This window comes from Wyeomyia smithii, chromosome 1 (assembly GCF_029784165.1).
Source record: "Wyeomyia smithii strain HCP4-BCI-WySm-NY-G18 chromosome 1, ASM2978416v1, whole genome shotgun sequence".
NCBI classification, from domain to species: Eukaryota; Metazoa; Arthropoda; class Insecta; order Diptera; family Culicidae; genus Wyeomyia; species Wyeomyia smithii.
This window is the reverse complement of record NC_073694.1, coordinates 59,801,288-59,829,272: the sequence shown is the minus strand read 5'-3', so window position 1 is coordinate 59,829,272 and position 27,985 is coordinate 59,801,288. Positions and strand designations below refer to the sequence as shown.

The following is a 27,985-nucleotide window of genomic DNA, read 5'->3' as shown; positions in this document are numbered from 1 at the left end:
TGAAAATCCCACAGTGCACAGTGGTCTAAATTCAAAAAATTGTGATCGCTTTAGATTTGAGCGCGAAAAATTGATTTTATGTACTCAATGTCTTCAGCAAAATTGTTTCACGGAACAAGGCCTTACTTTTGGCGTTTTTGGGTTTTCGATCAATGCACCTAACAGTTAGATAAAAAAATTTTTTTTTTTGATTTTCAATATACCAGATTGCTTCCTTCAGCAAAGTTGTGGATAAGTTTAAAAGAAAAACAATTGCTGAATATTGCAATATCCTATCTGTACGTTGGACTCGGCAAAATAGAGTTTTTTGTGGAACACACCTTCTTGAAATCAGTTCTTCGTCTATTATTTTGTCTATACTGGTCAAAACAATAAATTTTACAAAGTATTGAGGGAAGCTTAGTTGAATGAATAAAATCTTTGCAATGTTTTGACCATTACAGACAAAATTATAGACTAAAAATTGATTTTAAGATGGTATGTTCCACAAAAACTCTATTTTGTCGAGTCCAACGTACAGATAGGACATCGCAGTATCCAGCAATTGTTTTTCTTTTAAACTTTTCCGCAACTTTGCTGAAGGAAGCAATCTGGTATATTCAAAATTAGAAAAAAAAATTTTTTTATCTAACTGTTAGGTGGATTGATCGAAAACCAAAAACGCCAGAAGTAAGGCCATGTTCCATGAAACAATTTTGCTAAAGACATTGAGTACATAAAATCAATTTTTCACGGTCAAATATAAAGCGGTCACAATTTTTCGAAATTAGACCACTGTGCACTGTGGGATTTTCAAATAAATCTTTTCAGCAATTGCTAATGTCTTGAAATATAATATTTGGAATACGTAGGACCTATTTTTGAAGTTATTTCATAAAATGATGGTTGAAAAACGTGCTTTTCAACAAATTTTTCGTTGTTTTTATATCACGGTTTTGTACTTTACGACCTTCAAAAGGGCATTACTCAAAAATGTACCGTACGATGATTTTGAACATTTGACCATAGATTCTGGACGTCATAACGTATCGAATGGTGTACTCAGATTCTTTGGTGCATTTTGTTTATAATAACGGTCTGTGGGAGCACCATGAATTGAAATGATATGCTTAAATCACGTAACGTAACTACATCGCCCGAAGGTAAACAAAGTAACCAGTATCTGTCAAACTCAAATGTCACCGTTCGATGCTTGCTTATAGCGACACCAGCGCACAGTGGGGACTCTATACAAATGTTGGCCAAGAAAAAAAATGTCTTCAAATCATGGAAAATACATGGTTTTTATGTAATTTTGGGATGCTGAACCGAATTTGATATTATTTTTGCGTGAAAACGCATATTTTTAACGCCAGGGAAATTATTATGTGTTTTATATATATTATATGAGCAAAATTTTACGTCGGTTTCAATCATTTGGAAAATAGGGAGGGTTTTCGAAAAGCAGTTTCTAACGTCAAAGTAATAATTCACTATTTGCTCTGTAGAAATTAGCAGGCGATGAATTATGTCATGGTTTGTGCTTACACGATTGTTTTTACATGTGACTGGTATGATATAAACTTAAAACATGATTTTGGTACTCAGTGCTGGTGATTCGAAACATAAACAATGATTAGTTTTTGATACTTCGTTAATTAATGGAATATAGATGAGTTAGACTTGTAAATATGAAAATAGTAGGCAGCATTACTGTGATTATAATAGAGTCTTAATCATTCCTGTGATTTTTGGTGCCCCTAGTAAAGATAACTTTTTCAGAGACCTAAACGGGTTCTTTCATAATCAAACGTAAAAGCGACGACCCCGGTGAGTAATTACATTTGCACTTTTTGTCGTACTTCTGAATTTACAGGAAGCACCAAAATTCACAGAAATGGTTAGAAAGCTATCATCTTTTTAGGACAACTAAAGCAGGAATTTGGTGAGCAGAGATGAAACGAATGTTGATAAAATCGAAAGAGCACTGCACCTTTTTGGACCCTCCGTTAAAAGCTACATAAAATACATAAAATATGTTATAATCAGAGATGTATGTCGTCTAAACCAAAACAACGACATTGGCTTGGCATGTCATGAACTCGAAAAAGATTAGGTTAGTGTTGCCAACACAAAAAGTTGTCTCAGATTCTTACAACAAAAAAACTATCAATATGCCAAGCCAAATAGAAACCCCAAAAATTGTTTGAAGCAGAATCGCATATTGACATTTTATTAATCGGAAGTGTTCAATGTGATTCAGGTACTTGCTACCTTCAGGGCAACGAAAATATTCGAAGGTAAACAATTGGATTAAGCGAAAAAGAAGAGTGAATCTAACCGAACTGGCCGATAATCGAATACGGAACCAATTTTAAGCAGCTTATACAGCCTCCTGTGCACTGAGACGCACGAAATACTGGAAATTTGGGTGAAGGTGAAATACTAACATAAGTGTATCATTTTATTCACTACCTTTTTCTTCGTCGGCACTTATCTTAAAACTGATTTGGCAAACTTTTACAATAATCGATTGAAGCTCTGAATTGAGGAGGACTAATTCAATCCTCCCGAACGTATTTTGAACAGTTTGCATCCGTTTTTTTAAAACGGATTTTCTTCAGCACCCACAAAATGGCTGCAATTTTGATTAATTTTTATTCAAAGAATTTTATGTGATAAACGGTATTCGTAAGACTTTTTTCCCGTCTTTGAAATTATCGACATTATTAAAAATTCATGGGCCCGTTTTCTTAGACTGATGAAAATAGAGGACCCCTGAAAAATTTGTTTGTTTGTACAAACGAACTGACGAAGTCGTCGACGTCTTTTTGAACAGCTTTCTAAAATTTGATGTCCGAAAACTTTTTTTTTTTTTCCTGTAGGAGCCTATGACCACTGCTACCATTAGTTAGATATATTGTGGTATATGGTATCCGCGTTAATTTTTATGCACTGTCAGTTCGTTCCATCACTATGGGTATCAGTGATAGTCGCACCCAGACTTTGCATTTCACCCCAAGAAGGTATGACTTCTTTGATGAAGTTCCTTACCTTCATTTTTTCAGCAGACCATATCTCGTTAGGCGTGAGGATACCTTTTCCAAGAATACGCAGTCTTTGCTGAATTAATGCGCTGCATTGGCACAGTAAGTGTTCCGAGGTTTCTACTTCAGAATTACAGAAACGACATAAGTCATCTGTCAGTTTACCTATTTTTTTAAGGTGATACTTACTCGGACAGTGCCCAGTGAGTAGGCCAGTTAACGTACTCAGATCAGCTTTATTCATACTGAGTAGGTTCCGTGTGATTCTTTTACATGGTGTAATGAATAGTTTAGATTGTCTTGCTTTGGAATAAGCCTTCCAGTTGGCATCAATCATCATTGATTCCCAGCCTCTTAGCTCAGATTTCAAACAGGATGAAGATACCCCACAGAATGGCTCCGGCCCGACGAAAGCAGTTGAAGAACCAATTCTCGCTAAGTGATCGGCTTTTTCATTTCCTTCTATACCACAGTGACCAGGCACCCAGTATAGATTGACAACGTTTGTTACAGTTAGTTGTCGTAGGGATTGAATACAATCCCATACCAACTTCGACTGACATGTGTATGCTTTTAAAGCATTGAGAGCTGCTTGACTATCTGAGAAAATGCAGATATTGGCATACCTATATTTCCTAGCCAAGCAAATACTTGTGCATGTTAGAATAGCATTTATTTCCGCTTGAAAAACTGTGGGCCACTGCCCCATTGAAATTGATATATTGATTCCTGGTTCAGTGACCCCAGCGCCCGTAGACTCGCCCATTTTAGAGCCATCTGTATAAAAAATGACTGATCCTGGACGAACCTTAGGACCTCCTTTATCCTATTCAGTGCGATTGGATTCAATCACTTTGAAAGGAACACTGAAGTTAGTCTTAGAGTCCATTCGATCTTCATTCATGGTTACTAAGGTGTTCAGTTGGAAATTTTTGAGGATTCGTAAATGTCCCTGTAGATCTCCTTCCTGAAAGAATTTAACACGTTTTAGCCTAAGAGCACCTTTTTCGGCTTCAAGTTGTACATACTGATGTAAGGGTAGAAGATATAAAAGAGCTTCTAAGGCTTTGGATGGTGCACTGGCCATTGCTCCTGTTGTTGATAAGCATGCCAGACGTTGTAGTTTATCTAACTTTTTCTGAGCTGATAATTGTGAAGTTTTGGGCCACCACACTAGCGAGGCATAAGTTACTCTGGGTCTCACTATTGCCGAGTATATCCAGTAAACCATCCTCGGCTTGAGTCCCCATTTTTTTCCAAATGTATTGCTGCAAGCCCAAAGAGCGTTGTTTGCTTTTGAGATCGCATACTCTAGATGGTCGTTCCAGTTGAGCTTGTGGTCAAGCATAACACCTGGTTCGCTTGGATAGCACCAACTGTGTGTCTCCCAACTTAAGAGTTGCAATATTATACTTTCTATTTCTTGTTAATGGGATAATGACTGTTTTAGAAGGATTGACGCTTAGTCCTTCCAGGTTACACCATTTAAGTGTGTAGTTTAAGGCGTATTGCATTCTATTGGAAATAGTAGATCCGCATTTACCCCTAACTAAAATAGTAATGTCATCAGCGAAACCGATGATTTCGTATCCTAGGTTCGTTAAGTTGTTAAGAAGATCATCGACAACAAGAGACCACAATAAGGGAGATAAAACCCCTCCTTCTGGGCAACCCCTTGTTGGTTTTGTCGTTAAAGTTGATCTTCCTAAATTGGATGTTATCAACCGGTTTGATAACATAGCGATAGTCCAATTCAAGATGCACATGTCAAAACCGCGTTTTTTCATAGCATTTTTTATAGATTCGTGAGAAGCATTGTCAAATGCTCCCTCAATATCAAGAAAGGCTGTCAGTGAGATTTCTTTAGCCTCAAAAGACTTCTCTAGTTTTGAAACCAGCGTGTGGAGTGCTGTTTCAGTTGATTTACCAGTTTGATAGGCAAACTGAAATTTGTTTAATGGTCTACTTTTTAAGTAAGATAATTTGATGTGTAGATCAATGATTTTTTCCATCATTTTCAAAATGACAGAAGTTAGACTGATTGGTCTATATGCTTTGGGACTCGTCCTATCACGTTTTCCAGCCTTAGGAATAAATATGACGCGGACTTCTCGCCATTTACTCGGAATGTAGCTTAGTGTCATGCTAGCCCTGAACATCTCCACCAGACAGGGGACTATAATATCCTTGCTTTTTTGTAATAACACTGGATAAATCCCATCTGGCCCCGGCGATTTGAAGGGCTTTAAGGAATCCACTGCCCATTCAACTCTTGACGTCGTGAATATTACACTGGCTAATTCTTGAGCTTTAACCTTGTCGTGAATTGAGCTAGGTTGAGCCATATAGAAGTCCTGTGCATTTTCGGAAGTCAATTGAGTCGAGCCTGGGAAGTGTGTATCCATCATGACACTAAGTGTTTCCTGAGAGTCTGTTGTGAACTGACCGTTTTCGTTCTTTAAGCGGCCAAGCCCATTTGTGTGATCTGTAGAGAGGGCCTTATGGAGTCTAGCTACAACAGGCAAGTTTTCAACTTGCTCACATGTACGCTTCCCGTCCCTTTTCTTTGATTTTCGAATCTCTCGATTGTATTCTGTTGGACAGCTTTTATATTCTGTCCAATTTCCGGTAGTTTTAGCTTTTTTGAAAAGCCTCCTTGACGATTTTCTTAGCTTTTCAAGTTTATTGTTCCACCAAGATACGTTCTTACTAGAAGTTTTCCGTTTCACCGGGCAACTTTCTTCGAAGGAATCTATTATATTAGTTAGAAAAGATGAGGAAACAGATTCGAGTTGCTCAGTGGAAGAGATGTCCACTGAGAACAAAATCTTGTTTGAGAGTGTGGAATAGTAGCTATCCCAATTAGTTTTTCTAGGATCTCTGAATTTTTCGGACACGAGCTCCCCAGAAACATAGTTGAACATAATTTGTTTGTGGTCCGACAATGATTGTTCTTCTGACACGTGCCAGTTCACAATCATTCCAGATAGTTTAGCGCTACAAAGTGTTAGATCAAGAACCTCTTGTCTAATTCTAGTAACAAATGTTGGATCATTACCTTGATTACAACCAACATAAAGGTGTCCGAAAACTACTAAAAACATAAATTTGAGTAAACTGAAACAATTTCCCTGAAAATTGGCATACTTATCCTACCCTGTAAAGGTTACAAAACGCTAGTTATGGAAATTACTGTCGAGGTTACATTATGAGAAAGTCGCATTTTCATAAAAAATGACGATTTTCTACGGTTTTAGCAGTTTCTGGACGCTAGATTTTGGAGAGCCTTTTTACCCCACTAATCCCTTTTCTTCAGATTTGACAAGTTGTTGGATGATTGCATAGATTAACATAACCTAAATGTTTGCCCGATTAGAGAGCATCGATACAAAACGGTCAAACAGCAAAACTAACAACTTTTCTGAATAAATCACATTGTTCGAGCAATGTTGGCAATCTCACCGTAAAAGTTCTAGTGTTTTTTATTGCAGTTTTTTTTAAGAATTGCTGAGAATATTTCACAGTGATTTAAAATACTAACCATGATTCTACGGTTCACGGTTCATGAGATAAACTAATTTTAAATTGTCTTTATTCTGGTGATATTATTCAACTGTTAAATGTTTCATTCCAATTTCCCTTCACCGTGAAAGTAAACCTCAATATTTTTTACATGTTGTACATATTTTTTGAATGTAAGTGAGAAAATTATCAATCAGGATCTTCAAAATTTCCATTACTGTACATAGTCGGTAAATTCCACCTGCTGGAATAATTAAAAAAAAAGTTCAATCAGTCAAAAGCTGCATTGTAACACATTACCAATAACCAAAAGGGAGAAGGTGACGAGTGAAACAATAAATTATTACAGTAAACTGCTACTCCGTGTTTAGTACATGTATAGCCAACAAGAATTACATCTAAAAAACACGGGCTCAGATTTTTTCCCATTTGTTGTATGGAGTTAAACAACTTTATTAATATTAAACGTTGCTCGATAATTTTCCTTAGCTTAGCTCAGCTTGACTGATATCAATGCACAGTGGTCCAAAAGGGCAAAAATTGGAACTTAATTCAATAGCGCCTTTCACTTTCATCCTAGCTCAATAGTGTCTTTGGAACAATTGTTTGTATGAATGACGCGCATAATCGGAAATTGTCAAAAAATATAAATAGCTTACTATACTAAAAATTGAAAAAAAAATTTTTTTTTTTTTGAGTTAAGAGATAGAAGAATATTTTATATAATTTGTATATATTTATGAATATTTTATTATAATTTGTAGAAGATTCGAAAATATGAAACTTTGTTGAACAAATTAATATCCTATCTTTTTTCGGTACAAAGTTATAAAGAATATTACATGGAACTTACTTAAAAGTTAGTTTTTGGTACTTAAATTTTATTTTATTAGTTGCGTTTTACACGAAAGTGTTTTCCAAAGGAATTGTTGGGGCACACAAAACACACATTTTTGTCAAAGACCATATATCTCCAGGACTTTTCCTTTCAAAGTTATATCATGTTCTAGCTATTTTTTCGATAACTTCAAGAACGTGTAGGATAAAAAGGGGCAAGTGGAATCATGATGTCAATACTTTTTCTTGAAGTTAAGCTGAAGTACTATTAATTCCTTTAGGTTCCATTTGTCTCAATCCACCCATATTAGAGTACGGCGAGCATATTTTATAGTAGGTTTTCATATATCAGACATACCAACTTTTTGTGTTAAGTAATAGAGGAATGGCTTATTCGGCAAAGTTTTAGAACGTGCAAAAATATGAATCTTTGCTGAACAAACAAAATTCCTATCTGCATTGGGTACAGAGTTACAGAGTTTATTCTATAAAAGTTACTTAAAAGTTAGATTGTTAGTTACATTTTACAAGAAAACGTTTATTAGTTACATTTTACAAGAAAAAGTTGTTCTAAAAAAGTATTTGGGCAAACAAAACACGCGTTTTTGTTGGAGGCTACACATCTCCAGGACTTTTCCTTACAAAGTTATAGCATAGTTTAGCTTATTTTTTCGAGAACTTTAGGAACGTATAAAGTAAAAAGGAGCAAGTGGAATCATGATGTCAATACTTTTTCTCGAAGTTCGACTACTCAAAATTGTTATAAGTTCCATCCGTCCCAATCCACCTAATCTTTATTCTATACGATGTTAGAGTTATCGAAAAAATATGCCAAAATGTGCTTGTTTATAGCACTTTAGCTTAACTTCAAAGAAAAGTATTGATATCATGATTCCACTTGCCCCTTTTTAACCTTTACGTTCTTGAAGTTATCGGAAAAATAAGCTAAAATAAGATATAACTTCGTAGGGAAAAGTCCAGGAGATATATGGTCTTTGGCAAAAATGTGTGTTTGTGTACCCTAACAATTTCTTTGAAAAACACTTTCGTGTAAAATGCAGCTAACAAAAGTTAAGTACAAAAAACTAACTATTAAGTAAGTTCCATGTAATATGACGGTGTTCCCACAGACCGTTATTATAGAATAAAATGCACCAAAGAATCTGATTACACCATTCGATTCGTTATGACGTCCAGAATCTCTGGTCAAAACTTCAAAATCATTGTACGGTACGGTTCCACAAAAAACTCTATATTGAAAATTAGAAAAATTATTTTTTTGCCTTTCTCCTAGAAAGGTATAGCAATCACTGGAAAAACCAAAGGTATAAAAGTGCTCCAAAGGGTCGAATCTCGTGTATCAATCGACTTAATTTGACGAGCTGAGCATTTTCTGTATGTGTGTGTGTGTATGTGTGTGTATGTAACGCTCTCCCAATCTCACTCGATTTTCTCAGAGATGGCTGGACCGATCTTCATGAAATTAATGGCAAATGAGAGTTCTAGTTGCCCCATGAGACCCTATTGAAATTTCATTGCAATCGGATTTTTAGTTTAGAGGTTATGTTCAAAAATGTGAAAATCACGAAACATCAATATCGCAGAAACTACTTATCCGATTTTAACAAAATTGGTTTCAAATGAACGAGCTACTTAAAAATCCCTTAACTTTTGAGTTTCATGAATGTTGAACGTGTGGTTCAGATGTTATTCAAAGAAACGTGTTCTGGAGAGTGTTCAATCTCACTCATGTTTCTCAGAGATGGCTGGACCGATTTCCACAAAATCAGTGTCATTTGGAAGGTTTAATTACCCCATAAGACCCTGTTGATTTTTTTTTTTTGCAATCGAACTATTACTTTGCCTGTTATGTTTAAAAATGTGAAATCCAGCTTTGAAAAGAAACATATTCCGAAGACTACTTAAACTCACTCACTTTTCTCAGAGATGGCTGGACCGATTTCAATGAAATTATATGCAAATGAAAGTTCTAGTTGCCCCATAAAGACCCTATTTGATTTCATTGTAATTGGATTTTTATTTTAAAGGATATGTTTAAAAATGTGAAAATCACGAAACATCAATATCTCAGAAATCACACAACCGATTTCAATAAAATTGGTATCAAATGAACGTGCTATCTTAAAAACCCTTGACTTTTGAATTTTATATAGATTGAACGTGTGGTTCAAAAGTTATGAAAAGTAACGTCTTCTGAATACTGTTTAATTTCATTCATGTTTCACAGAGATGGCTGGACCTATTTTCACAAAATCAGTGTAATATGAAAGGTCTAGTTACCCCATAAGACCCTATTGATTTTTTTTGCAATCGGAATATTACTTTGCCTGTTATGTTTAAAAATGTGAAATCTAGCTATGAAAAGAAACATATTTCGAAGAATACATAAACTCACTCACTTTTCTCAGAGATGGCTGAGCTGATTTTCCCGAAATCATTGTCAAATGAAAAGTCTAGCTGACTCATAACACCCTATTAAATTTTACTGTAATCGAACTGTAACTTCGTCTGTAATGTACCGAATTGTGAAAATCACGAAACTTCATTATCTCAGAAAGTACACAACCGATTTGATCAATAGTATTATCAGATGAACGGGCTAGTTAAGGGTTAACTGATGAATTATGATTTAACACGTGGTTTCAAAGTTTGGCTGCCCTAAACGTTCCCATTTCATTTGATTATAATCGAACTAAGCAACCGTTATGTATTGAATTGTTAACAAAACAACGAAATTATATTATCTCAAAGATTTCACGACTTATTTGAACATAACTAGTGTCATACGAACGAGTCATCTCTCAAACTTACAAATAACAAACTTCATAACAATTTGATATGTGGTTCAAAAGTTATGGAAAGAAAAGAAATTCAAAGGCTATTTAAAAATATACCTGCTTCGATCAATATATGTGGCCACAATATAATTTAAATGTGGTATCGTACCATTTGAATGCTCCCGGTATCGCACGTGATTGAATTGTTCGAAATTAAGAGTCATTTCTTTTGTTTAGCTAATTTTTGAGCATTTACATTACATCAAATTTCATATTTTATACTTCTATTACAACATCATTATTTTAGAACCCAAAAAGTGAATACACATTCATTGGATTGAAGCGTTCATGTAAATCTATTTTTACAAATAATAAGTTTGAATGAGAAAGGCTGGGTCTGACCGCTAGGTGGATTAATTTAGGTTTTTATCTAACTGTTAGGTGGATTGATCAAAAAACTAAAAACGCCAAAAGTAAGGCCTTGTTCTATAAAACAATTTTGCTGAAAACATTGAGTACATAAAACAAATTTTTCACAGTCAAATCTAGATGATCACGATTTTTCGAGTTTAGACCACTGTGCACTGTGGGATTTTCAAATAAATCTCTTCACCAATTGTTAATGTCTTGATGAATAACCCTTGGAGTGTAGAAACTATTTTGAAAGTTATTTCATAAAATGGTGGTTAAATACGTGCTTTATAATAAGTATTTCGTCGTTTTTATATCACTTTTTTGTACTTAACGATTTTTACTCAAAAATGTACCGTACGCTGATTTTGAAATTTTGACCAGAGATTCTGGACGTCATAACGAATCGAATGGTGTAATCAGATTCTTTGGTGCATTTTATTTTATAATAACGGTCTGTGGGAGCACCGTGATATACTTTATAACTTTGTAACGAAAAAAGATAGAATAATCATTTGTTCAACAAAGTTTCATATTTTTGAATCTTCTACAAATTTTCTGAATAAACTATTTTTCTATCTCTTAACACAAAAAAGTTAATTTTTTATTTTTAGTATAGTAAACTTTTCATATATTTTGACAATTTGCGATTATGCGGGTCATTCATACAAACAATTGTTCCGAAGACACTATTAATCTAGGATGAAGGTTAAAGACGCTATTGAATTAAATTCCTCTTTTTGCCTTATTGGACCACTGTGAACGGTGGTTGCTATTCGGTGATTGATCCGAATCAGTAAAATTGCAGAGTGAAGCAACTGAATGGAGCTAGTAGTGACCGACCATTCTTATTGTACAAGTTTTAGTGACTTAATTCAATGCGTAAAAAACTGCGCCGGCCACGTCTTTGCAATCAGGTATGAAGAGGGAAGAGTTTATGTTTGCTATTAAACGTTGCTCGAAAATTTAGATGATAAACGTTTTTCACTTAACACTAACAGCGGTAAAAGCACCCACGAAGAATTAATGTACGAACAGCAACGAGAAATTCTTTTGCTATCCCCCATAATTAATCAAATAAATTTATGCTACGCATAAATGGAAATGAGGTCCTATGAACAGCTATGCATGCATTAGTAAATTACATCCTAATAAATAGGGTGGTAAACCAAGTTGCAAACCATAATGAAGTTTTTTCTTGCGGAACACTTTAACAAGACAACAACTGTACTTGTCACTTGTATATCCAAACTGTGAAACAGGGAAAACTTTTCCTCCTCAGTAGTTTTTATGCTCCTCTGCAGCCTCAACGATGAACGGAAACTCTCAACGAAGCGGAAAGATTATTGGTTTAATAAATTGCAGGTTAAGTTTACATTGCTTGTTTCTATAGAATTACCATTTCTGGTGGTACCAGCACGCCCGGAGGGCAGCTGCTAAAAATATTATTTTAGCAGCAATCTAGCCATCACTCAAGCACAGCTCCCGTAGCAGCGGTCCGGTCGTCCCCGCCACGGTAGTAAACTAACAATCTTCACCGAATTTAATTACACCGATCCAATCAAGCCGGTAAAATTTGCACCACAGAAAGCGAACGTGTGAGTAGATTTACATTCTTGCAATTTTTCGCCGCTCTAGCTGGAACCCCAACACCTCCAGCTGATGTTAATTGGACCGAAAAGCCAGTCATCAATTTAAACATTTACTTGCTTCCTGAGCTATTTCCCACCCCTTCTCTTCTCGCGCAATTTTTCGCGCGTATTCCGCGAAACTTACTGAAACTTGATACATCCTGGATGGCACTGCCGAAAAGGAAAACAGCCACTCCTAGCACTATCTGCCGCTTCACCAGTGGCGGCACCATCAACTTGACGAAAGTCATGTTCACTTGAAGAACTTTTTTTTAATTAATTCATGAATTATGAATTTTATCCGTCACGGTTTCCCTTTCCTTTGTCATCAGAAATTCAGGACGCGACACGTTCCCACGTTCCGGGAGGTGATTCCCTCCGGTAGAGGAGGTGTACCAGCAGCAGTACGCTAACGGGTTCTACTGGAAAAGCTTTCCTGTGTGACTCCGTTCTAGTGGTGAGTGATCAACAACCGCACAGAACACGAGAACGCTAGGCGAGACAGTTCCGTACCGTTCAACGGTTACCGGCGAACTGAAGCCGTATCACACTTTTCGATCTAATTTATTCGTAAATTCTTTGTGCCTCCTCTGGTGGTGTACTTTTATCACTTTTGTCGATTGCGGGTGCCTGACCCGGGGGGTAACCAACTAGTGGGTGATGGTGATGATGCTTGGAAGGATTTGCTCTGCTTTAGGCTTCATTTGCTGGCTTATCGGAATTATGAACGACAGCACTAGTAGCTGTTAGGCCAGCTACAACAACAACACTGGCAACATCGGCGTCGAATGACTTTTGGGGAGACTTTACCGAAGTGTCATCTCGAGAAATGAAACCTGTGCCGGTGTGCTTTGCGTATTTATTTTTTGTTTGTTGTTGTATATATTCACATGCCCATTCAACGTCGCTCTACCTATTCCGGTAGAATTTACAATTTTTCAATTTTCCAACGCTCGGCTGAAGGCACGGTTTTTCGTGTGTCGGTTGGGTTTTTCCGGCTGCGATGCTTTAGAAGTGGAGAATGTTGGTACTATGTAGCCATACATTGGATGCACCGATGAATACTTTGTTTCTCTTCCCTCTTGAACCTGCGAATCTGCGGGAGTAGTTTTTTTCTGCACTCACTGCAATCCATTTTGCTAGCATACCAACTATCCCAGGATGGGCTGCTGCTGGTGGTTGCATAAATTTGGACCCATTTCAGATTGATTTATTTAAAAAATAGGGTTGACCACGGTGATATTCCGTGGAAAGCAATACAAAGAATGTAACTATTTAAAACGGTTCAAAAAAGATCGATTTCAAATTTGTGCCAGTTATACCTGTAGTTACGTGTACAAATGATTTGATTGATATTTTTGAGAATTAAATGGATCAACCTACAGACTGTGTAACTGATTATTCTGCTTTTAAACTGAAACAAGAGAACACGTATGTTTGAAAATCAATTTGTTATTTGTTCACACAGAGATCACGATGGAGCCGCAGTCAATGCAATCATAAAACTCATACACAGTTAAAAATTCTGCATATTACACGTCACGTAAAATATGTTTTCGTTTAAATTTCAGTTGCTTCTGACGTAAACCACGATTTTGTTTGAAATTTATGTGTAATATCAATTAAATTAACGTGGAATATAATAAAATTTTCTATTATTGGCGATAAGTGCAATTAAAGACTTGCGATTCGACATAAAATTTTTACAGTGTATAATTTCATTAGTTCAAAGTTGTTCCATGTTCTTGAACGATAATTTTTGCAACTATTTTTTATTGCAAGCGGAAACGTTTTGCTTAAAAATAACACGTTTTGGGTGCCAAAAACTGTTTTAAAATGTTTTTTTTTTTTTCGAAGAAGCAAACTTGTGACTTGTATTCAAGGACATACAACTTCCACACATACTTACTTTAACGGCGACAGACCGATTATCGATCCAATGCCGAATCCAGAATACGTCTCCATAACACTCGGTCTAGATCTATTCGCCAATCTCCCCTAACACTTTTTCCGCGGGCTACATGCTACATGCCCAGCCCACTGCAACCTGCCGTGTTTTATCCGCTTAACTATATCCGGCGATCTGTACACCTGGTACACTTTATGGTTCATGCGTCTGCGCCAAACACCATTTTCTAGTTTGCCGCCAAGGATTGAACGCAGAACCCTGCGCTCAAAAACACCAAGAGCTCGCCGATCGGCCTCTTTCAACGTCCATGCTCCATGACCGTAGAGGGCCACGGGAAAAATTAGTGTTTTGTAGAGTGCAAGTTTAGTACGGGTTTGCAGACTACGGGACCTCAGCTGGTTACGCAATCCGTAGAAGGCTCTGTTTGCAGCCGCTATCCGCCTTTCAATTCACGGCTAACCTCGTTGATCACATGTCACTAGTGTACCCAGGTAAATAAATTCGTCGACTACTTCAAAAGTTTCCCCATCTAACACCACTTCAGCACCAACATCCGTCGGACTACCACGCTCTCTACCAGCCACCATGTATTTCGTTTTGGCAGAGTTAATGATGAGCCTTTCTCTCGCAGCTTCCCTCCTGAGAGGTCCGAAGGCCTCTTCAACAGCTCTACGGTTGATACCAATGATGTCGATATCGTCCGCAAAATCGAGAAGCATGTGAGACTTCTTAATGATGGTGCCGCTTCTTTGCACGCCGGCCCTCCGTATGGCACCCTCCAATGCGATGTTGAACAACAAGTTTAACAGCCCGTATCCCTGCTTCAAACCATCTAACGTCACGAAGGAGTCCGATATTTCACCGGCTATCCTGACGCATGATGTTGAACCTTCAAGGGTGGCACCATGTTCAACCATAATTTGCCATAACTCATCTTTCTTTACTGTATTGTACGCTGCCTTGAAGTCAACGAACAGATGGTACGTTTGCAGGTTAAGTTCTCGAAATTTATCGAGGATCTGACGCAGGGTAAACATTTCGTCCGTAGTGGAGCGTTTCCCCCTCGAAAACCACATTGATAATTGCCAACAAAGGTCTCCGACAACGGCCTCAGTCTATGGAACAGAATACGGGAGAGAATTTTGTAAACGGTGTTGAGAAGGGTTATGCTCCGATAATTACTACAGTTCAGGCGGTGGCCTTTTTTGTGGATTGGACATATGAGATCCTCCAACCAGTCCGAGGGCAATTTTTCATCGGACCACACTTTCAGCATGATCCGGTGTAAAGCACGATACAGCTGTTCGCTCCCGACTTTAAAAGGTTCGGCTGGAATGCCGTCCTTACCAGCTGACTTGCAGTTCTGCAGCTCTTTCACTGCTTTCTTAACCTCGTCCATGGATGGTGGGTCTACAGCTTTGCCATCATCCTCAATCACTATCCTGCTCCTATCGACTGCGCTGTTTTCTTCACCATTCAACAGCACACTAAAGAGTTCCTTCCAACGCCTGGCCACCTCCGTACTATCGGTAATCAGGTTCCCCTCCCTATCATTGCACATGACAGGGGCTGACACGTTCCGGTTCCTGATTCCATTCATCTTCTTGTAGAAGCTTCTCGCATCGTTTGAAAAGTGCCGACCATCTATCAGAATATGGTCGATATGGAAGCAGGCCTCTCCATTTTTTTTTTTCAAAGGTGGCGGGGAAATCTGCAAACAGACACCTGAGAGGAGAACTCAGGGTGTGGGGATGAGACTAGGGGAGAGATGCTGGGATAGTTACACTCCCCCAGACCCCTACTGATCCCTAGTGCCAGGCCCGCTCACAGCCATCATGTTGCTTCTCGCTCTTACGAAACGGGGGCATACGAAGAAGACATGCTCTGCAGTCTCCTCCTCTTCCACGCCCTCGGGACACATAGGGGACCCCGCGTGCCCCAACCTGTGCAGATATTGCCTGAAGCAACCATGGCCTGACAGGATCTGTGTCAGGTGGAAGTTCACCTCGCCATGTCACCTCCCGACCCAGCCGGATATCTCCGGTATAAGTCGGTGCGTCCATCTGCCCTTTGTGGAATTAGACCATTCCCTCTGCCAACGGAGCATCGAGAATGACCTTCACAACTCTCAGGCACATAAGCCTGTAGGTACTTTCCAGTTTACCGCGGCAACTGTTAGTACCTAGCGCTCTGGACCATACTGGCCCACCATACCTGAGTATGGACGAAACCACGCTGGCAAGGAGTCTTCGATTGCTGTCATAGACCGCTGAGCTATTGGACATCATACGAGATAGTGCTGCAATAGCCGATGAGGCCCTCTTAGTCGACGTGGCACCCGAACGTGAGCTTGTTGTCGACCATAACCCCCAAGAGCTTCAACGATCGCTTTGAGGTGATGGTGCAGTCTCCGACTCTGACCACCGCCTGTTGCTCCGATTTACGGTTGTTCACAACCGTGACCTCCGTCTTATGGTGCGCGAGCTCCAGTTTCCTGGAGCGCATCCAGTCCTCGACCTTCCTTATGCAATGCGCAGCCGTCAACTCGACCTCTTCTATCGACTCGCCGTAAACCTCTAGCGTTATGTCGTCTGCAAAGCCGACGATCACAACCCCTACAGGAAACTTTAGTTTCAACACCCCGTCATACATGACGTTCCACAACACCGGACCCAGGATTGAACCTTGCGGAACCCCGGCGGTGATTGGGACGCACTTCTGACCCTCCTCTGTGTTGTAACCAGTACTCGATTCTGGAAGTAGTTTTCCAGAATCTTGTACAGCGACACCGGTACGTGGATGCTCCTGAGCGCGAGCGCTATGGAGTCCCAACTGGCGCTATTGAACGCATTCTTCACGTCAAGCGTGACGATTGAGCAATAGCGTATTCCCCTTCTCTTGCGCTGGAGTGCTATCTCCGCCGTCTTGGTGACGGAGGCGATGGCATCCAGCGTGGACCTGCCCTTCCGGTAGCCGAACTGGTTGCTTGCCAGACCGTTTACACCTTCTGTGTACCTCACCAGTCTGTTGAGGATAATCCTCTCAAGTACCTTGCCCGTCGTGTCTAGCAGGCAGATAGGCCTATATGCCGATGGGTCATCTGGGGGTTTCCCAGCCTTCGGCAGTAGGACCAATTTCTGCCGCTTCCACCTATCCGGAAAGAGGCAGTCATCCAGGCACCTCTGCATGACTACTCGAAACAGCCCGGGGGTCTTGGCCATTACGATCCTGTATTGGAAACAGGCCCTCTTGCTGGCCTTAATCGCAGTCCTAGGCATGGTGGCGTCGCACGCCCGAGATAGCATAGCAACTAGTTGGCCAGGCATCGGGCGAAGCCGACTGCCCCCCTCGCGCTCTCGTCTAATTGCCTCTTCAAATACCTCGGCATCAAAATGCGATGTCTTCCACCCGCGGGCGAACGGAGTGTTGGCCCTACTCGTCGCTTGCCGCCTCTCGTTGTTGTCTACACTATAACAGACCGCCTGCTGGTCACTATTAGTGTAGCCATCGTCTACCCTCCAGTTCTTGATCAGTCCTGGGCTGGAGAACGTCACGTCACGAGATCGACCATCAGGGTGAACCTTTCGGTAGACCAACGTGGCGGAGCATAGCAACTGCAGTAGAACACTACATTCACCTTAGCAACTACGTACCCTTCTTCTGAGGTTGAGACAACCAGGCATCTCCATTTGGATGTCTCCAAGTGTGCTTACGTATATTCCGGCGTGCAAAATAAGTGCTACAGATAGCCATACCTCTGGCTGCAGCGAAATTGACTAGCCTCAGGCCGTTGTCGTTCGTAGTAAAGTGGAGGCTTTCTCTACCAGTCACGGGGCGGAAGAAGCTCTCCTGCCCGACCTGCGCATTTGCATCCCCGGTGACGATTTTGATATTGTGTCCTGGGCACTCATTATACGTTTTTTCCAGGATCTTGTAGAACTCCTCCTTCTTTTCATCGGGTAGATGTGGTACTTGAATGAAGTATATAATCGGATCTACTGCCCCGAATTCGCGTTCTCCCGTTTTCGGCCACCTCACCTCCTGTATGGCAGCAACCTCGACATTTACCTTTTGCAGCTCTCTACCCAGGATACCTGCACGTGACGCTTCGAGTAGAATCCTTACATTCCAAGTACCGAGTTTCCAATAATCGTTGTCCTTTTTCGTACGCCTAGGTCCATGCCGATCATTCCGTTCCGTATTTATATCTGGATTGTTCGTAGTATTTTACCTTCGGTATGCTGCCTTACTAGGGCTGCGATACCTAGTCTCGCGACGGGACTGCCGTCTTAGATGTAGCTGGCGAGTTACCGCGTTTTGTAATTCAGCCGCCCGCTCCGGGTCAGACGCTGTTTTACGTCGCCCCTAACATGAGCCGCGTACGATCCCTCTTCCCAGGTAGCATACGACCATAGTTTCCACCGGGGGTTGGATATCCAATCTTCGCTAAGGTTACTCGTATCCCGGTCGGCACCTCGTGGAGGTTGGGATAGAAGTTGCTGGACAGAGGTGAATGACCACAATGGGGTCTCAAGTGACACGTGCCCAGCCGTTTACCAACCACTTCGACAACGAACACTAAAAAAGTTGAAAAATCACAAGGGTTGTATGTAAAGCCACGACCGCAAGGTGACATAGAACTACATAAGGTTGTTTGTTACATTACTTGTATATGTGTTTGTTACATTACTTGTATATGTATATGTTTAAAGTTACAAAAGAGAAAATGAAGTGCTACCGAATTTTAGGTTCCATATACATCACTGAACTCACTGTTTCTCCCAGATGGTCTCGAGGTACGATGCTGGCCTAATAAGCCAGTCGTCGTAGGTTCGAGTCTTGACTCTGGAGAGACTGTTAGTGTCAGTAGGGTCGTAGCGCTAGCCCCGCAATTGTCCTGTACACTTAACGGTTGGCTGCGAAGTCTGTGTATAGTAAACAGAAGGTCAAGTTCCGAATCGGAATCTAGCACCAAGGCTTTGCTTTGCTTTATACATCACTGAACAGGAATGGAACAAACACTATGAAACGCAAACAAGTTTCAACAGTCAGAGTGCATGCAGAAAAAAATAACATTTAACTTTCAATTCTAGCGCAAAACGATAAATTTTAATTTAAAATTGTGAATGCCAGCATCCCGAAACGTTTGTGTGTTGTCAAAATATGGCAACTTTTCATTCGAAAAAGTGCCGGCTAATGTGCTTAAGGCCCGAATACACACACGGCGTGACAACGCCTTTCTGACGAAAATTGTCAGTACCTTCTTAAATCCTTCTAATGTGCCTTTAGCATCTACCACCTTCCGCTCGTCTTCACGGAAGGCGCAATCACGCCGTCTCGAACCCCGCCGTGTGCTAACCTTCTTGTCGTCATGCCACCCAATTCATGTTTGTTTATGATCAACACACTACTAGAAACCACCAGCAGGCGGAAAATGGTACAACACGGCGTTGCCAGCGCCTTCGCCAGAAGAAGACGACACAAGACCGTGTGGAAGGCGCCAATGCGCCTTTCAATTTGTATGGAGAAGGCGTCATTACACCGTGTGTGTATTTGGGCCTTTACTACTGTGGCTGCCCGCTACTGCACAAAGGCAGCTTTTTACTAAAGGAAGTGCCACTGCACCAGCTGGCCCTGCCGCTAATGCTGCTGATATCACTGCTGCTGCTGATGCTATCCGCTGCCACTGCCGAAACCAACCGATTTATTAGCATTTGAAATTGGACATATTTTTCACTTTGTTCTAGATTTTCATTTTACATTCCTATGTAGCCGAACTTCCTGAAAGACGTAGTTCTACGTCAAAAATTTGGTAGGTAGTTTTTCCGCAACCCTAGTTGGGCAGCATTTTTAAATGACGTAGCATTTATGGTTGGCAAATCGCTGGACACGTGTAACTTGAGACCCTAATGTGGCCATTTACCTCTGTCCAGCAACTCCTATCCCAACCTCCACGTGGTGCAGACCGGAAAACGAGTAACCTTAGCGGAGATCGGGTAACCAACCCCCGGTGGAAACTATGGTCGTATGCTGACTGGGAAGGGGACGTACGCGGCTGTATCTCCATAGGGGCGGCGTACAACAGCATCTAACCCGGAGCGGGCGGCTGAATTATGGAATGCTGTATCCTCGCAAGTTACACCTAAGATGGCAGCCCCATCAGCAGGATGTAGGTATCGCGACCTAACGAATTTAGAAATACGGAACGGATCAATCGGCAACGACCTAGGCTACGAACACGGAAAAAGATTAAGGTAAACGATTGGAAATTGGGTACTTGGAACGTCCTATCTCAAAAAACTGGCGCGGGCTGGTTTGCTTGCTCGAGAACTACAGCGGCAGGGAGTCGAAATCACAGCGATTCAGGAGGTTCGGTGGCTAAATTCCGGAGAAAGGGAATTCCGTGCACTAGACCCTATTGCACGCACTTCTTTCAAGTACCACATCTACTACAGTGGCGACAAAGCAGCGGAACGGGGCGTCGGTTTTGTAGTGCTGGGAAATCAGAAAACAAGAGTCATCCGGTGGAGGCCCGTAGATGACCGTATATGCGTGTTGAGGATTAAGGGCAAATTCTTCAACTACAGTTTAATCAACACCTACGCACCGACAAACGACAAATCTGATGAAGTCAAAGATGAGTTCTATGACAAGCTTGAGCGAATCTATGACGAGTGCTCAAAACACGACGTAAAAGTCGTCATCGGAGACGCAAACGCACAGGTTGGGAGGGAGAAATTTCTCCGTCCGGTTATTGGAAGGCATAGCATCCACTCGTCAACCAATGAAAACGGCCTGAGGCTGATAAACTTTGCCACGGCCAGAGAAATGGCCATATGTAGCTTCTATTTTCCACGTTTGAATATTCGGAAACACACGTGGAGGCATCCAAATGGAGAAGCCTGCTCCCAGATCGATCACGTACTGATTGGCGATCGGCACTTTTCGGATGTTACTGATGTTAGGTCTTTTCGAGGACCAAACATTGACTCTGACCATTATCTCGTCGTTTGTAAGATCCGCGCACGGTTGTCGAACGTGCTGAAATCTCGCACAGAGAGGACGACGCGTTTCAACATCCAGCAGTTGAAAGCTGATGGCGTGGCAGCAGAATACGCCAGAGAGCTGGATCAACGGATCGCAGAACAGCAGGAGGGAGGAGTGGAGGACATAAATGGGCTGTGGAGCAGTATCCACGGCGCCATCGAAACGACTGCGAGAGAGGTGGTAGGTACGACGCGTGGAAGACAGCCTAATGGCTGGTTCGATGCAGAGTGCCAGAGAGCGACAGATGAGAAGAACCGTGCCAGGAGCAGCATGCTCACTGCGGCTACGCGTCAGAACAGAGAGAGGTACAGGGTGGCAAGAGCTGCCGAAAATAGAACCCACCGTCGGAAGAAGCGCGAGTACGAGGAGCAGGTGCTCGCCAGCGCAGAGGACAGCTATGCACAACGGACTCAACGTGCGGAGATTCTATAAAACTGTCAACAGAGTCAGAAGCAGGAATTTCCCTGTGCCGGTCATGTGTAATGACAAGGACGGCAACCTGCTTACTGATAAACCGACGGTTGCAGCTAGGTGGAAGGAGCATTTCCAGGCGCTATTGAACGGTGAGCAGCCGGATGAGCAGAGCAGGAACAGGATGACGATTATGAGTGACGAACAAGCTGTGGAGCCACCAACACAGGAGGAGGTGAAAAAGGCGATTAGTGAGCTGAAAAATGGCAAGGTCGCTGGGAAGGACGGTATCCCGGCCGAACTTCTAAAAGCGAGAAGCGAGCGGCTGTATTATGCGATCCACCAGATAATACTAAGGATCTGGGCGGATGAACAAATGCCGAACGACTGGTTGGAAGGCCTCATATGCCCTATCTATAAGAAGGGCCATCGATTGGATTGTGGCATTTATCGAGGCATAACGTTGCTCAACTCCGCATATAAAGTGGTCTCTCGTATCCTGTTCTTCAGATTGAGATCGTTAACGGAATCCTTTGTTGACGAATACCAGGCTGGTTTTCGGCAGGAGCGTTCCACGACGGATCAAATTTTCACCCTGCGATAGATCCTCGATAAGTTCCGGGAGTACAACTTACCGACCCACCATCTGTTTGTGGACTTCAGGGCGGCTTACGACTCAGTGAAAAGAAACGAGCTGTGGCAGATCATGCTGGAACACGGTTTCCCTAGGAAACTAATTAAGCTGAGTCGTATGACACTGGTGGAATCAAAATCGTGCGTGCGGATAGCTGGCGAGACATCAGCCGCTTTCATAACGTTGGATGGACTGAAGCAGGGGGATGCGCTCTCCAGCTTACTGTTTAACACCGCTCTTGTGGGTGCAGTACGAAGAGCAAATGTGGAAAGAAACGGTACGATCATCACGAAATCTCACATGGTTCTTGGCTTTGCGGACGACATCGATATCATCGGTATCAACCGTAAGGCCGTGGAGGAGGCCTTCGTACCTTTTAAGAGAGAAGCAGCGAGATTGGGACTAGTCATCAACTCTGCCAAAACGAAGTACATGGTAGCTGGCAGAGAGCGTGGGAGTATCCGTGGTGTTGGTGCTGAGGTGGAGATAGATGGGGAACGATTTGAAGTGGTTGACGAATTCGTTTATCTTGGTACGCTTGTGACATGTGACAACGATATGAGCCGTGAAGTGAAACGACGAGTTGCAGCTGCGAACATGGCTTTCTACGGACTGCGTAACCAGCTAAGGTCCCGTATTTTTGAAACTCGCACAAAACTAGCGCTGTATAGGACGCTGATACTCCCGGTGGCTTTTTACGGACTTGAAGCATGGACGCTGAAGGAAGCTGATCGACGAGTGCTCGGAGTTTTTGAGCGTAAATTTCTGCGATCGATACTTGGCGGAAAACTAGAAGATGGAGTGTGGCGCAGACGCATGAACCACGAGTTGTACCAGGTATACAAACATGCGTATATAGTTAAGGTAATACAGCCGGGCAGGCTTCAGTGAGTTGGACATGTAGCCAGGATGCCTGACGAGAGAGCCGCCAAAACTATCTTCAGTAGAGAACCAGGAAGAGGCCGTCGACTCCGTGGTAGGCCTCGCACGCGGTGGATGTGCGCGGTGGAAGAAGATGCACGATCTGCTGGTGTACGAGGAGACTGGAGAGCGGCTGCCCAAGACAGAAGAAGCTGGACATCTCTAATTCATTCGGCCCTAGACCGGTTAACGGTCCGTTAGCCAACAAAGTAAAAGTAAGTAAGCACTTATGGGGGAGGGAGGGGGACGTAGCATTTTTTTTAAAAATAAATAAATTTATTTTTCAGCGTGCAGAACTTTTTTTAAATACGATTTGAAGAAATTGTCAGGTATCGTGTACCGTTTCCAATGTTGTCTTATCGGCTTTTGAATGGTTGCGTGCGGTTATGACATCATCATGCCTCCATATAGTCCATTCCATTCCTGCTCATAATGCAATTGGTCACCAGCTCATCAGTGACTGGAGGCGAGACGAGTTGCTTGCCTTGTCTTCTGTAATAGGCCCGATGACGACTTTTACGTCGCGTTTTGGTCAATCGTCATAGGTTCGTTTCAGCTTTACATAGAACTTATCATTGACCTAATCGGATTTGGCGTTTCTCGGTGCGCAGGTGTTGATTAAGCTGTAGTTGAAAAATTTGCCCTTAATCCTCAACACGCATATACGGTCATCTACGGGCCTCTAGCGGATTACTCTTATTTTCTGATTTCCCAACACTACGAAACCGACGTCCCGTTCTGCTGCTTTGCCACCACTGTAGTAGATGTGGTACTTGAAAAAAGTGTGTGCAATGGGGTCTGCTGCACGGAAATCCCTATCTTCGGAATTTGACCACCGAGCCTCCTGAATCGCTGCGATTTCTGCTGTAGTTCTCGGGCAAGTAAGCCTGTTCGCACCGATTCCTTGAGAGATCGGACGTTTCAATGACCCAATTTCCAATCGTCTACCGTTTTCTGTTTCCGTGTTCGTAACCTAGGTCTTTACCGATTGTTGCGTTCCTTATTTCTAATTTCGCTGTTCGTAGTTAGGAGAGGTTCCTGTATACTACCTTACCAGGATACCTACATTCTGCTGATAGGGCTGCCATTTTAGGTGTAGCTGGCGGAGTACAGCATTTCATGATTCAGCCGCCCGCTCTGGGTCAGACCCTATTGTACGCCGCCCCTAACATGGGGACCAACCGTATGCGTACGCGACTCCCTTTTCCCAGTCAGCAAACGACCAAAGTTTTCACCAAGTGTTGGTTACCCGATCTCCACTAAGGTTACTCGTAAGAGGAGCTCTGTAGCCGCAAGGTCGTGGGTTCGAATCTTAGTAGAATCAGACCATTTGGTTGTAAATGGACTCTAGCATGGGTTTATTCTCAGGCTCCCCACCACGTACTCTTTCTTCAACCTGAATTCTACAGTACTCCTGTTGACTCTCCTTCTAATAAAAATAAGTACCTATTATAATAAAACTGGTTTGAGTAACGTATGAAAGTTCTCTCCAGGGAATTGTAACTAGGCAATATTGTTAGAATGGAAGCTTGAAACGGAAAGGTAAAACTTACACACAAGCACGGATATGAATGATAAGCGTATCACTTACTTCTCAATAGTTCTATATCGCACGCTTAGCCTGGGGGCTAATAGCGGTCTCGATCAACTAGATTTAGTTGAGATAATTCGTTATCGATATTGTTTTTGGCACATTTTGCATGTGTTGGATGAGTACAACGATACACCGTGCCCCAGTGCTGAGTCGAGAAAATTTCAAGCTCGAAAAGATCCACGACTCGATCGAGAATCGAACTCGATATCACAACCGTGTGGGAGAGCTAGCCGACCGACATCACTAACCACAATTTCTCAATAGTGATACTGCCAATAATAGGAAGTGCGGAGTACAGAAAACACCCGGGCAATATCGCAATAGATCTAATCTCTGGTCGCAGTGATGAGTCCACACAGGAAACAAAAAGGTTACTCCTCCCGAATAAAGTAGGATAACAGCCCTCAGGGCATCTGAATAACAAATGATGGCATTTTTGGATTCATTTTGTTGTTCTCTGTTATCTAAATATGGAATATCATGTTATAGGATTTGGCTTACTTGATAACAAGACATCACATCATGTTATCGTTTTGTTGTTCAACTTTACTCGGGCTATCCCAGTTGGCACCTCGTGGAGGTTGGGATAGGAGTTGCTGGACATTTACCAACCATTTTTACAAGTGATGACGCTTGACATAGCTTTTAATGTTTCAACACAAGTTAGTCTATGTAATTCACTTTTGCATATCAAATCTGTTCGTCAAAGTTCTGGCTCACTTTATATCAAACAACTTTGCTGAAGACATCATACTTCTTTCTGCCTAGCAAAAAACATCCTGAAAAATTGAAAAATTGGAGAAAATCACTATAAAAAGTTGCACTGAAAAAACTGGTTTCAACAGGTATTCTGTAGCAAACTTCACAAAAGTCCAAATGATGTCTTCGACAAAGTTGTTTTTTGTTGAAAAACATGAAGCAACTTTGCTAAACACAGTGGATTTCAATATACAAAATTGAAAAATGATATTCGTTCCTCACTTTTAGGAGGATTAATCACAACATTGTAACTTCTCTAAAATGGAGCATACTTAATGGAACTACTATGCTGAAGATACAACGGGCCAAATAACTATGAATAAGTTCTTGCAGCTTTGGAAAGAATGTGCAAAGGGAGCAAATAATTTAACCCTGGAAAGATAGTCTGCGTCAATTTGACTCCACACTTTTAGTGACATTGCACACTTCTTTTTCGAATAGTGCGAATCTGTTCTCGTTTTTCAAAAACTGAATTCTGGAATTTTATAGGTATCAATGTGTTAACACCGTAATGATCACTAATTCATAAATTAAAAACATAAACTTGCATTTGAAATGATTTAAAATTCATGCATCATTTTAACGCCAGAATAATCTTATCCTTCTAGGGTAAGGCATTTTAAACCAATTGAAAAGATATATGGCAAGAAATGCTACAAACGATTTTGAAGTTTAAATTTTGTTTTATTATATTGTTAGTGTCCTCAGTTTTAGAACCAGGGTGGAATGTTTTGTTGCAAAACTTGCGTTAACCTCTCTTTATATGAATTCATGACATGTCAAGCCATTGCTTTATGTTCATTGGATTACAAAAGTTTGTATTTCTTGTTATGTTCCTATGCAAGAAAAAACATGTTTGATTAATTATAAACAAAGTGATCAAGAGAGCTTGGGTAAAAATAATCTTTTTTTCGTTTCATTCGCAACTCAGAAGATTGCGACAACTTGTATGCCACAACGGAAGATAGAATATGGAAATCATTAGTACTAATTTGCTTTGGGTAATGCAGGATTAATGGCGTCGGGATTCCACACATACTTTGAGCGACAGTGCGGTAGCGAACTTCTTACAATTAAATTCGAAAGTCTGGTTCAATTTCAGTAAATTCCCTCAATGAAACGAATGAGGTTAACAGGTTCCTCTTTGAATAATGAATTGTTTCTTCAAAATCTTTGAAGGTATAAAGCTCTTGAGAATTGGAAAATTTTGTTTTATTTTTGGCGCGTTAAAGCGTTTATTTATATACCCATTTCGCTGCGTTGCTTTTGATATATTTATATATAGCCAATCCGAAAACCGGACACTAACCTGTCCTCGTCTTATCTGAGGCGTAATTTCTGATGCTCCATGAATTAATAAATCATTAAATAACCCTTTCGTTAGGTACAATGCTTTTATTTTTCTTCATCCAAACTAAAAAGGACAAATTCATTATCATGAATAGCTTTTTACGTGAATGAAATAGCTGTTCGAAGTTTGAATAACTATCCCATTTCTAAACATAAAAAATAGAACACACTGCGGAGCCTATCTCTGAAAGTGAATTAACTATAACCCAGTATAAGGATACTACACACTAATGACCTCTATTTGAAATTGAGTACTCAACATCGTTACTCAATTACTGTTTGGCTGATTCATTATATTGATTCTGTATGGATCGGGAAAAAAACAAAACGGAGCGCAAAAAAATAAACCTCCAAATACGTTAAAAATCGAATCGTTTACAGCAATACGATACGTAAATTATCCGAATCATCCGCATTTTTTCCAGGAATTGTTGTATGGAAATGTATCTTACAATTAATAATATCATACATAACATCATTGATTCATTGTTCTGAAACATTATAGTGTTCGCTCGAATTGAAAGTTTATCGATTTATAGATTACATAGATAATTATTATAAAATTGAATTTGTTTGTAACGTAAAGTAATCAAAGTATCAGCCAGAGGTAAGCATAATTGAAGCAGTAACCCACAACCCGACTCTATTGCTATCAAGAATAAATCTTCTTCGTCATACGCCTCCTTCAAGAGCTTGTTTATTTGCTTCTTGGCAAGGTTAGCACAGCCATGATTCGCTTTTCAACGGCGCGCGTGCATAGATCAAAGGTGTCTTCCTCCGTCAGTTCAGGTTTTTCATGCCGGCATCGCGCGGGTCGGCTCGACACGAGCAGAATCGGACCTACCGCAAGAATATTTCCCACCCACCCCATCTACTTATATCAACTTCCGTTCCGTGCCGTGCCGTTCCTGCTTGTCGCATCCTTATTGTGCCGAGTTTTCCAGCTGTTGCCTGATAGGTGTTGTGTACAAACAAATTTGTTATCCGCACAAACCACCGCAATGCCACCCCATTTTAGCAGTGTCGTTTTTTCGAGGAGTCCCATGTGAATTGCTCGAAAAATAAAGTTCAATATTAGCATTTCGTTACCACCTTCACTTTACGTTCTATATTTTCATCATCGTACTAACTTCCA

General features: G+C 41.1%; 1 protein-coding gene across 1 annotated transcript in view; it reads right to left on the bottom strand.

Moving 5' to 3' along the window:
- The window catches only part of LOC129733811 (tyramine beta-hydroxylase), a 42,415-nt gene extending 29,633 nt beyond the window's left edge, over window positions 1-12,782 (bottom strand). The window contains exon 1 of the mRNA XM_055695320.1: window positions 12,371-12,782. Coding sequence (XP_055551295.1) covers window positions 12,371-12,476 — 106 coding nt within the window. The 5' untranslated portion in view covers window positions 12,477-12,782. The remainder of the gene's footprint in view (window positions 1-12,370) is intronic.
- Between the last annotated feature and the right edge of the window lie 15,203 nt (window positions 12,783-27,985).